The sequence below is a fragment of the Notolepis coatsorum genome, assembly GCF_963971535.1.
Source record: "Notolepis coatsorum genome assembly, chromosome: 4".
NCBI lineage: Eukaryota > Metazoa > Chordata > Actinopteri > Aulopiformes > Paralepididae > Notolepis > Notolepis coatsorum.
Window position 1 is genome coordinate 4,362,912 of NC_140168.1, and position 13,770 is coordinate 4,376,681.

The 13,770-nt window shown below is 40.1% G+C and overlaps 1 protein-coding gene across 1 annotated transcript in view; it reads left to right on the forward strand.

Annotated features, from left to right (window-relative positions):
- nol9 (nucleolar protein 9) overlaps window positions 1-13,770 on the forward strand; it is a 69,725-nt gene that overhangs the window by 31,949 nt on the left and 24,006 nt on the right. The window contains exons 4-5 of the mRNA XM_084312519.1: window positions 5,659-5,789; window positions 12,721-12,856. Coding sequence (XP_084168645.1) covers window positions 5,659-5,789; window positions 12,721-12,856 — 267 coding nt within the window. The remainder of the gene's footprint in view (window positions 1-5,658; window positions 5,790-12,720; window positions 12,857-13,770) is intronic.

The following is a 13,770-nucleotide window of genomic DNA, read 5'->3' on the forward strand; positions in this document are numbered from 1 at the left end:
TACGTCACTATGTAACACTACGTCACTATATAACACTACGTCACTATGTAACACTACGTCACTATATAACACTACGTCACTATGTAACACTACGTCACTATATAACACTACGCCACTATGTAACACTACGTCACTATGTAACACTACGTCACTATGTAACACTACGTCACTATGTAACACTACGTCACTATATAACACTACGTCACTATGTAACACTACGTCACTATGTAACACTACGTCACTATGTAACACTACGTCACTATATAACACTACGTCACTATATAACACTACGTCACTATGTAACACTACGTCACTATATAACACTACGTCACTATATAACACTACGTCACTATATAACACTACGTCACTATGTAACACTACGTCACTATATAACACTACGCCACTATGTAACACTACGTCACTATGTAACACTACGTCACTATATAACACTACGTCACTATGTAACACTACGTCACTATATAACACTACGTCACTATATAACACTACGTCACTATATAACACTACGTCACTATATAACACTACGTCACTATGTAACTATGTCACTATGTAACACTATGTCACTATGTAACACTACGTCACTATATAACACTACGTCACTATATAACACTACGTCACTATGTAACACTACGTCACTATATAACACTACGTCACTATATAACACTACGTCACTATGTAACACTACGCCACTATGTAACACTACGCCACTATGTAACACTACGTCACTATGTAACACTACGTCACTATATAACACTACGTCACTATGTAACACTACGTCACTATGTAACACTACGTCACTATGTAACACTACGTCACTATGTAACACTACGTCACTATGTAACACTACGTCACTATGTAACACTACGTCACTATATAACACTACGTCACTATATAACACTACGTCACTATATAACACTACGTCACTATATAACACTACGTCACTATATAACACTACGTCACTATATAACACTACGTCACTATATAACACTACGTCACTATGTAACACTACGTCACTATATAACACTACGTCACTATATAACACTACGTCACTATGTAACACTACGTCACTATATAACACTACGTCACTATGTAACACTACGTCACTATGTAACACTACGTCACTATATAACACTACGTCACTATATAACACTACGTCACTATGTAACACTACGTCACTATATAACACTACGTCACTATGTAACACTACGTCACTATGTAACACTACGTCACTATGTAACACTACGTCACTATGTAACACTACGTCACTATGTAACACTACGTCACTATATAACACTACGTCACTATATAACACTACACCACTATATAACACTACGTCACTATATAACACTACGTCACTATGTAACACTACGTCACTATGTAACACTACGTCACTATGTAACACTACGTCACTATGTAACACTACGTCACTATATAACACTACGTCACTATGTAACACTACGTCACTATGTAACACTACGTCACTATGTAACACTACGTCACTATATAACACTACGTCACTATATAACACTACGTCACTATATAACACTACGTCACTATGTAACACTACGTCACTATGTAACACTACGTCACTATATAACACTACGTCACTATATAACACTACGCCACTATATAACACTACGTCACTATATAACACTACGTCACTATATAACACTACGTCACTATATAACACTACGTCACTATATAACACTACGTCACTATATAACACTACGTCACTATGTAACACTACGTCACTATATAACACTACGTCACTATATAACACTACGTCACTATATAACACTACGTCACTATATAACACTACGTCACTATGTAACTACGTCACTATATAACACTACGTCACTATATAACACTACGTCACTATATAACACTACGTCACTATATAACACTACGTCACTATATAACACTACGTCACTATGTAACTACGTCACTATATAACACTACGTCACTATATAACACTACGTCACTATATAACACTACGTCACTATATAACACTACATCACTATATAACACTACGTCACTATATAACACTACGCCACTATGTAACACTACGTCACTATATAACACTACGTCACTATATAACACTACGTCACTATGTAACACTACGTCACTATATAACACTACGTCACTATGTAACTACGTCACTATATAACACTACGTCACTATATAACACTACGCCACTATATAACACTACGTCACTATATAACACTACGTCACTATATAACACTACGTCACTATATAACACTACGTCACTATATAACACTACGCCACTATGTAACTACGTCACTATATAACACTACGTCACTATATAACACTACGTCACTATGTAACTACGTCACTATATAACACTACGTCACTATGTAACTACGTCACTATATAACACTACATCACTATATAACACTACGTCACTATATAACACTACGTCACTATGTAACTACGTCACTATATAACACTACATCACTATATAACACTACGTCACTATATAACACTACGTCACTATGTAACTACGTCACTATATAACACTACGCCACTATGTAACTACGTCACTATATAACACTACATCACTATGTAACACTACGCCACTATGTAACACTACGTCACTATATAACACTACGCCACTATGTAACACTACGTCACTATATAACACTACATCACTATGTAACACTACGCCACTATGTAACACTACGTCACTATATAACACTACGTCACTATATAACACTACATCACTATGTAACACTACGCCACTATGTAACACTACGTCACTATATAACACTACGTCACTATGTAACACTACGTCACTATATAACACTACGTCACTATATAACACTACGTCACTATATAACACTACGTCACTATATAACACTACATCACTATGTAACACTACGCCACTATGTAACTACGTCACTATATAACACTACATCACTATATAACACTACGTCACTATATAACACTACATCACTATGTAACACTACGTCACTATGTAACTACGTCACTATATAACACTACATCACTATGTAACACTACGTCACTATATAACACTACATCACTATGTAACTACGTCACTATATAACACTACACCACTATGTAACTACGTCACTATATAACACTACATCACTATATAACACTACGTCACTATATAACACTACGTCACTATGTAACTACGTCACTATATAACACTACACCACTATGTAACTACGTCACTATATAACACTACATCACTATGTAACTACGTCACTATATAACACTACACCACTATGTAACTACGTCACTATATAACACTACATCACTATGTAACTACGTCACTATATAACACTACACCACTATGTAACTACGTCACTATATAACACTACATCACTATATAACACTACGTCACTATATAACACTACGTCACTATATAACACTACACCACTATGTAACTACGTCACTATATAACACTACATCACTATGTAACACTACGCCACTATGTAACACTACGTCACTATATAACACTACGTCACTATGTAACACTACGTCACTATATAACACTACGTCACTATATAACACTACGTCACTATATAACACTACGCCACTATATAACACTACGTCACTATGTAACTACGTCACTATATAACACTACATCACTATGTAACACTACGTCACTATATAACACTACATCACTATGTAACACTACGCCACTATGTAACACTACGTCACTATATAACACTACGCCACTATGTAACTACGTCACTATGTAACTACGTCACTATATAACACTACGTCACTATGTAACTACGTCACTATATAACACTACGTCACTATATAACACTACGTCACTATGTAACACTACGCCACTATGTAACTACGTCACTATGTAACACTACGTCACTATGTAACACTACGCCACTATGTAACTACGTCACTATGTAACACTACGTCACTATGTAACACTACGCCACTATGTAACTACGTCACTATGTAACACTACGTCACTATATAACACTACGCCACTATGTAACTACGTCACTATATAACACTACGCCACTATGTAACTACGTCACTATATAACTACGTCACTATATAACACTACGTCACTATATAACACTACGTCACTATATAACACTACGTCACTATATAACACTACGCCACTATGTAACTACGTCACTATATAACACTACGTCACTATATAACTACGTCACTATATAACACTACGTCACTATGTAACACTACGTCACTATATAACACTACGTCACTATATAACACTACGTCACTATATAACACTACGTCACTATATAACACTACGTCACTATATAACACTACGTCACTATATAACACTACGTCACTATATAACACTACGTCACTATATAACACTACGTCACTATGTAACACTACGTCACTATGTAACACTACGTCACTATATAACACTACGTCACTATATAACACTACGTCACTATATAACACTACGCCACTATGTAACTACGTCACTATATAACACTACGCCACTATGTAACTACGTCACTATATAACACTACGCCACTATATAACACTACGTCACTATGTAACACTACGCCACTATATAACACTACGTCACTATATAACACTACGTCACTATATAACACTACGCCACTATGTAACTACGTCACTATATAACACTACGCCACTATGTAACTACGTCACTATGTAACACTACGTCACTATGTAACACTACGTCACTATGTAACACTACGTCACTATATAACACTACGTCACTATATAACACTACGTCACTATATAACACTACGCCACTATGTAACACTACGTCACTATATAACACTACGTCACTATATAACACTACGTCACTATATAACACTACGCCACTATGTAACACTACGTCACTATGTAACACTACGTCACTATATAACACTACGCCACTATGTAACACTACGCCACTATGTAACTACGTCACTATATAACACTACGTCACTATGTAACACTACGCCACTATGTAACTACGTCACTATATAACACTACGTCACTATGTAACACTACGCCACTATGTAACTACGTCACTATGTAACACTACGCCACTATGTAACTACGTCACTATATAACACTACGCCACTATGTAACTACGTCACTATATAACACTACGCCACTATGTAACTACGTCACTATATAACACTACGCCACTATGTAACTACGTCACTATATAACACTACGCCACTATGTAACACTACGCCACTATGTAACTACGTCACTATGTAACACTACGCCACTATGTAACACTACGCCACTATGTAACACTACGTCACTATGTAACACTACACCACTATGTAACACTACGTCACTATGTAACACTACGCCACTATGTAACACTACGTCACTATGTAACACTACACCACTATGTAACACTACACCACTATGTAACACATTGCATATGGGTGGTCCTTGACTTCTGTATCTCCGTTTTTCAAGATGGCGGCCCTCCTAAATGGTTCAACATTTTAGGCAAGACATGGGAATAATTTATTTTCTTCACCGATCTCGGACCAGCAGCACGACGTGTTCGGTCTCCTGTGACGTGGTGTTGAGGTCCCGAGGCGGAGCTGCTTAGAGAGGAGAGGTTTTATTATCGTGCACCGTTCTCCGTGTCTTCCCTTCCCCCCCCAGGGTCGCGCAAGAAGCTGCTGAGAAAGATCGGCCCGAAGTCGTCCGTGATCCTGCTGGAGCCGATGGAGACGTCCCTGACCCGCTTCCTGTCCAGCTTCCCCAGCCTCAGTGAGCTGTTCAGCCCCTCCATGGTGGGTCCACTGCTCTGCTCCGCCTGCAGCTCCTCTGTGATTGATCACCATACATTAAACTCATTGATTTTGGATTAAAGGATAGATCGGACCGTGTAGACTTATGCCTCGTCTCCACTAGCCAGGGTTTAGCCGTGCTGGGGCCTTGTCTCCACTAGCCAGGGTTTAGCCGTGCTGTGGCCTCGTCTCCACTAGCCAGGGTTTAGCCGTGCTGTGGCCTTGTCTCCACTAGCCAGGGTTTAGCCGTGCTGTGGCCTTGTCTCCACTAGCCAGGGTTTAGCCGTGATGTGGCCTCGTCTCCACTAGCCAGGGTTTAGCCGTGCTGTGGCCTCGTCTCCACTAGCCAGGGTTTAGCCGTGCTGTGGCCTCGTCTCCACTAGCCAGGGTTTAGCCGTGCTGTGGCCTTGTCTCCACTAGCCAGGGTTTAGCCGTGTTGTGGCCTTGTCTCCACTAGCCAGGGTTTAGCTGTGCTGTGGCCTCGTCTCCACTAGCCAGGGTTTTGCCGCGCTGTGGCCTTGTCTCCAATGTATGTTGTAAGGCCCGACAACACACGTTAATGTCCCCATGGGCCGGACACGTCTCCTTTAAACAAGTCAAGAAGAAACATCACAATAAGTCAAGAACAAAACAAGAACACCATAAAGTCCAAAAAAAATCTAAAATAAATGCAAAATAAATGCAACACTCCCAGACATACCCCACGCGAAGTTAAGGAAAAACTCACTAAAACCTAGCAATAGGAAAAAATGCACCACAGGCAATGTGGAGGAGAGAAACCTTAGAAGGGCCATTCAAGGGGGGATCTCCCTTCTTAGTAATAATAATAATAACTTTATTTGTATAGCACTTTTCATACAGAGGTTGCAGTTCAAAGTGCTTCACAACAGTAAAAAATACAGGTATAAGTGAGCATAAAAAATTAAAAATGTAAATACAAAGAGATGGATCATGGAGGTAGCAAGGTTAGGCTAATCACAGTTCTTCAGCAATACAAATAATAAAATAGAATAGATTAGAGTAAAAAAGTGCGGTTTGATTCAGTTTAAAATAGGCTAAAAATAATAAGATAGAACGGACAGTAAAAAGTGTGATAAGATTGTTCAATAAAGAGAAATATATAACAACAGAGCAGTGTATCGCTCTTAGTACTTTGAGTTTCTTTACAAAGTTCTAACATGCAACAGAGCATCGCTCTAACATACAACAGAGCAGTCAACGTATGGTAAATCACAGTGTTTAGGATCTAGCATCCCAATAGGCTCTCTGTTTACAGTTTGATTCAGTAATACAAATAATAAAATAGTTTTTTTATCCACTTTTTCTCCCATTTTCTACATTTTCTCCCATCCCAATTTCGTATCATCCAATTCAACCCTCCCCTGTCACGGACGCTGTTTCCTGCCTCCCACAAGCCGGCTGCAATGTGGACTAAGTCATACATAGCACAAGTCCCCTCCGGTACTTGAGGTAACAGCAGTCGCATCTTTTCACCTGCGCAGCTCGATCTCTCAGTGGCGAGGAGTAACGCGTGGGAGGCTCACGCTGCCCCCGACACTTCCTGATTCTACTGCGCAGGCGCACCAACCGACCTGTAGGAGTCGCTGTCCACAACGCCCGATCCCCACCCATCAGTTTCCCCACCCCCTAATACGGCCAATGTGTATTAGTACGAACGACCAGCTAAACTGAAAGCAATGTGGAGCGCTGGGCTCGAACAGGCGAACCCAGCGTCTCCGTCATTCGTGGCGAGCGCCTTGCCCACTACGCCACGTAGCCGCCACAAATAATAAAATAGTTTAAAATGATTCAGTTTAAAAATAGTCATCAGTAAGAAGTAAAAAGTGTGATGTCTTGGATGTCGGAGCCAGGGTGTTGCCATGGTGTGGCCTTGTCTGGCCCACGGTGAGCGTCTCCGTTGTGGACGCCGGCTGAGACAGACACCTGTCACAACCTGGTTTAGCTCGTGTGTTGCTGTTGTATCATCATGGTTTAGCTCGTGTGTTGCTGTTGTATCGTCATGGTTTAGCTCGTGTGTTGCTGTTGTATCGTCATGGTTTAGCTCGTGTGTTGCTGTTGTATCATCATGGTTTAGCTCGTGTGTTGCTGTTGTATCATCATGGTTTAGCTCGTGTGTTGCTGTTGTATCGTCATGGTTTAGCTCGTATGCTGCTGTTGTATCATCATGGTTTAGCTCGTGTGTTGCTGTTGTATCGTCATGGTTTAGCTCGTGTGTTGCTGTTGTATCATCATGGTTTAGCTTGTGTGTTGCTGTTGTATCGTCATGGTTTAGCTCGTGTGTTGCTGTTGTATCGTCATGGTTTAGCTCGTGTGCTGCTGTTGTATCGTCATGGTTTAGCTCGTGTGTTGCTGTTGTATCGTCATGGTTTAGCTCGTGTGTTGCTGTTGTATCATCATGGTTTAGCTCGTGTGTTGCTGTTGTATCGTCATGGTTTAGCTTAGGGCTGGGCGATATAACGATAACGATAAATATCGCGATATATTTTAATAATCGATATCGAATATCGAAATTAAAAAAAAAACGAAAAATCTTTTTTTTTTTTTTTTTTTTTTACCTGCAACAGGGCAGTTTTAAAACCAGAGACAGTGGACAGACTTGTCTTTCTTGCCTGCAACTTAAAGTAATGGCTTTGCTTGTCCAAATGACAATACTGACCAAATTCAGATTTCTTTTTCTCTTGTCCATTTATTTTGTTTGCTTTCTAATTTAAAATACATTTTGAAACCGTCTGTACACAGTAGGCTATGTGTGCTAGCAGAGCTAGACTCCAGTCACGAGTCACGGTGCACATGTGCGGTGGTTTGTCCACCAAAAAAGCGCCAAAAGATCGAAAATAAACTAGCAGAGCCAGAACTGTTCAACTCCTCTGGAGCCACAGCCAGCAGAGAAGCCGGTTTACTTTAGCTTTTAAACCAGCTGCAGCCTGAGAACTGGAGTGTGAGGGGCTGTAACACTAAAGATGGCGGCAATGACAAAGAATTGCTGCAAAATAAACATACATCTGTTTGTTTTTTTTTATTTTTTTTTATACTTATAACAATTCGATAATTATCGATATCGAGAAATAAAATAAAATTATCATATCGTTATCGCGATATGATTTTTTTCCATATCGCCCAGCCCTAGTTTAGCTTGTGTGTTGCTGTTGTGAATTCTGAAAGGTTGCCTAGCCACCGGAGAGTTCACAAGAAATGCAATGGAAACAAAATCCCAACCGTACCATACCATGCTAGACCATGGCTAGCCCCAGCCAGGCTGAACACAGCTAATGGAGACAAGGCACTAGAGGACCATACCAGTCTAAATAAAGGTTTTTAGCCTGTTTACTAATATTATATTTAACATTATTAAATATACATATTTAACATTACCTACAACCATTCTCCTGAGCATAGGTTCCTTTTTTTTCATGTTATTTTAAATGTTGACCTGCTTTGTTTTAAAGGTGCTATAGATACAATTTGTATGTAGAGGAATGATTAAAAAAAATAAAAAATAGAATCCATCCATGATCCACAGAGCTTTTAGAAAGGTGTGGAATAAAATTATTGCTTTTTGCCCCCAAAACATTATTGATTCATTTGTCATTTACAAAATATTTGTGCGGGTCCAAAATAAATAGTGTTGTTTACATGTTTACTTCCCGGTGCCCCACATGGAATGCACCTGGTTGAATACATGACACGCTGGTGCTCTAGTGAGACATCTAGTGGCCGAATGTTTTCTATAGCACCTTCTTAACACTAGAACAGCCATGGAGAAAATGTCACTGATTCCCGCCGGAAGGGGTCAGATGACCCCACAGCTTATATGAGAAATATGAGAAAAATAAACAGTGTAAACTATATAATTACCTCTTAATATAAAAATATGAGGTTTACCACAGGTTTGAGTGACGGAAGAAAAAAAAATATATATATATATAATAAATAAAAATATTATTATTTTTATTTTATTTTTTTGGATGGAAGAGCCACACATTGACGGGCAAAGAGCCACATGTGGCTCGCGAGCCATGGGTTGGCCACCCCTGCGCTAGACGCTCGCAAAGTGCTGTGACTTTCCACATATATATTCCATGTGGAATAACGTTCTAATTACATTTTCCTGAAGTCATTTAGACATTTCAGAAACCGTGCCAGATAAAACGGGTACTTTTAGGAAAAGTCATTGAGTGACAGAGCTGGAGCTCGACCGAGTGACGAGGATACATATATTGAAAATGCCTAGGGGGTCATGTGACCCCTTATCGGCTGTGCTAGTGTTAAAAGGACAACATAGGTTGGTAAACTTTTTGCTTACTGGGGGAGCTTACTGGCAGAGTGCACGGCCTGCTCTGATCAAAGAGGCTGGATATAGGAAGATACGGATACGGACCACTAGCCTAGCTTAAAACTCTACAGCTAACACAGTGCTCATTCAGAATCCTTCATTCATAGCTTCTATGATCTAATAATTGACAGTGAAGATAGAATTAATTGAATTCAATCCAAATTTGATAAAAATGTTGTACCTCTGATCGTACTTTTCGGACTATAAGCCGCGGCTTTTTTCCCCATTTTTCGACCCTGCGGCTTATATAACGGTGCGGCTTATATGTGACTCAACGTGACCAAACTCGAAAATGTAAACATCTAAATATTGCTTTTTTGACTGCATTGAAATGTTATTTATCTGTTCCCTTATTTGCTAAACTTAATACAACTTGTAAATGAGTTAATGCTTGTTATTTGTCCGACAGTATTGTGTCCCAATGCTAATTACATATGGTAATTAAACATTAAAACACCTGCGGCTTATAGTCCAGTGCGGTTTATATATATATATATGTACACATCATTCAATTTAGCTGCTGCGGCTTATTATAGTCAGGTGCGGCTTATAGTGCGAAAAGTACGGTAACTCCATTTTAGAGAGATTTTCAAACTTGAACTATCTCAAGATGGTAAGTTAGTGTTGTGTTCATTCATAGTTAACGGAACACACACACATTATGGGAAATGTGCTTTACCGTCTTCTCCAGAGTCAGACGAGACTCCGCCCCCTCCCCTTCCCTTCTCTACGTTCTCTCCCTCTCCTGCCCCCCCCCCCCCCCCCCCCCCCCCCTCCCCTCGGTTTCCTTACTTCCCTGACTGTTCCCCTACTGGACCTACTGTCCTGTGTCTTCATACTGTTGCTTATTCCCTGTGGTTCTTTGTTTCTCTGTTCATTTGTTTTGCTTATTGTCAGCGCCGTTGGGTTCTTGAAAAGCGCTATATAAATAAAATGTATTATTATTATTATTATTATTATTATTATTATTATTATTATTATTATTATTATTATTATTATTATAGATGCCAATTACCTCTCCGTCTTCCCCAGAGTCAGACAAGAAGATGGATACCAACTACCTCTCTGTGCGTTCAGTAGAAAGCTATCTGGCTGCAAGCTAGCCTAGCTTAGCACAAATGAATGGAAGTGGATACAGACCACTAGCCTATAGCTTAAAACTCCGGGAGAGGTGTTTTTGGCCAACAGCTAGGCTAGCCGGTCTGTATTCACTTCCATTCATCTGTGCTAAGCTAGGCTAGCTGGTCCATAGCCGCTACTATTCATTTGTGCTAAGCTAGGCTAGCTTGCAGCAGGATATCTTTCTACTGAACGCACAGAGAGGTTGTTGGTATCCATCTTCTTGTCTGACTCTGGGGAAGACGGAGAGCACCGTTCCTATAATGTCAGCATGTTCCTTCTAACTCTGTAAGTAAATCTAGGTGTGGAAAATGGTTAACCTTCTGTAGTGTGGCAGTGAACGGGTTAACCTTCTGTAGTGTGGCAGTGAAAGGGTTAACCTTATGTAGTGTGGCAGGGGGAAATGGTTAACCTTCTGTAGTGTGGCAGTGAAAGGGTTAACCTTCTGTAGTGTGGCAGTGAACGGGTTAACCTTCTGTCGTGTGGAAGTGAAAGGGTTAACCTTATGTAGTGTGGCAGTGAACGGGTTAACCTTATGTAGTGTGGAAGTGAAATGGTTAACCTTCTGTAGTGTGGCAGTGAAAGGGTTAACCTCCTGTAGTGTGGCAGTGCAAGGTTAACCTTCTGTAGTGTGGCAGTGAAAAGGTTAACCTGTAGTGTGGCAGTGCAAGGTTAACCTGTAGTGTGACAGTGAAAGGGTTAACCTTCTGTAGTGTGGCAGTGAAAGGGTTAACCTCCTGTAGTGTGGCAGTGAAAGGGTTAACCTCCTGTAGTGTGGCAGTGCAAGGTTAACCTTCTGTAGTGTGGCAGTGAAAAGGTTAACCTGTAGTGTGGCAGTGCAAGGTTAACCACCTGTAGTGTGGCAGTGAAAGGGTTAACCTCCTGTAGTGTGGCAGTGAAAGGGTTAACCTCCTGTAGTGTGGCAGTGCAAGGTTAACCTCATGTAGTGTGGCAGTGAAAGGGTTAACCTTCTGTAGTGTGGCAGTGAAAGTGTTAACCTGTAGTGTGGCAGTGAAAGGGTTAACCTGTAGTGTGGCAGTGAAAGGGTTAACCTGTAGTGTGGCAGTGAAAGGGTTAACCTGTAGTGTGGCAGTGAAAGGGTTAACCTTCTGTAGTGTGGCAGTGAAAGGGTTAACCTGTAGTGTGGCAGTGAAAGGGTTAACCTGTAGTGTGGCAGTGAAAGGGTTAACCTTCTGTAGTGTGGCAGTGAAAGGGTTAACCTGTAGTGTGGCAGTGAAAGGGTTAACCTGTAGTGTGGCAGTGAAAGGGTTAACCTGTAGTGTGGCAGTGAAAGGGTTAACCTGTAGTGTGGCAGTGAAAGGGTTAACCTGTAGTGTGGCAGTGAAAGGGTTAACCTGTAGTGTGGCAGTGAAAGGGTTAACCTGTAGTGTGGCAGTGAAAGGGTTAACCTGTAGTGTGGCAGTGAAAGGGTTAACCGCAGCGTTGCTTCTCCTCTGACAGACTGAGCTGGTGTCTGCTGTGCTGGACACGCCTCTGAACGCTCTGGGTCTGGTGCCGCTGGTCAGCAAGGTGCCCGGTCTGACCAGGTCTCACAGCTACAGCGAGGCGCTCAACACTGTGGTCAACGCCTGCAGAGGTACACACACACACACACACACACACACACACACACACACACACACACACACACACACACACACACACACATACATTACACACACATACACACATACACATACATTATATACACACATACACATACATTACACACACATATACACACACACATACACATATACATACATACACACATACACACACATATACATACATACACACATACACACACACACACACACATACATACACATACACACTCACACACACATACACACACACACTCACACACACATACAGTACATAGGGCTGGGGTGATTCTTGCTAAAATGTGAATCACGATTTTTCTCTCTAAGAATTGAGATCGCGATTCTCTCACGATTCTTATTTTTTTCAATCAAATCATTTATTGCACTCTTTCTTAAACAGACAACATAACATATATCAAAGTGCTGGACTTAAACTTAAACATAACATATATCAAAGTGCTGGACTTAAACTTAAACATAACATATATCAAAGTGCTGGACTTAAACTTAAACATAACATATATCAAAGTGCTGGACTTAAACTTAAACATAACATATATCAAAGTGCTGGACTTAAACTTAAACATAACATATATCAAAGTGCTGGACTTAAACTTAAACATAACATATATCAAAGTGCTGGACTTAAACTTAAACATAACACATATCAAAGTGCTGGACTTAAACTTAAACATAACATATATCAAAGTGCTGGACTTAAACTTAAACATAACATATATCAAAGTGCTGGACTTAAACTTAAACATAACATATATCAAAGTGCTGGACTTAAACTTAAACATAACATATATCAAAGTGCTGGACTTAAACTTAAGTCTCTTGTAACATACAAAATAACTCAAGTCAGAATCGTCAGAATTTTATTTTTTTATTATTATTTTTT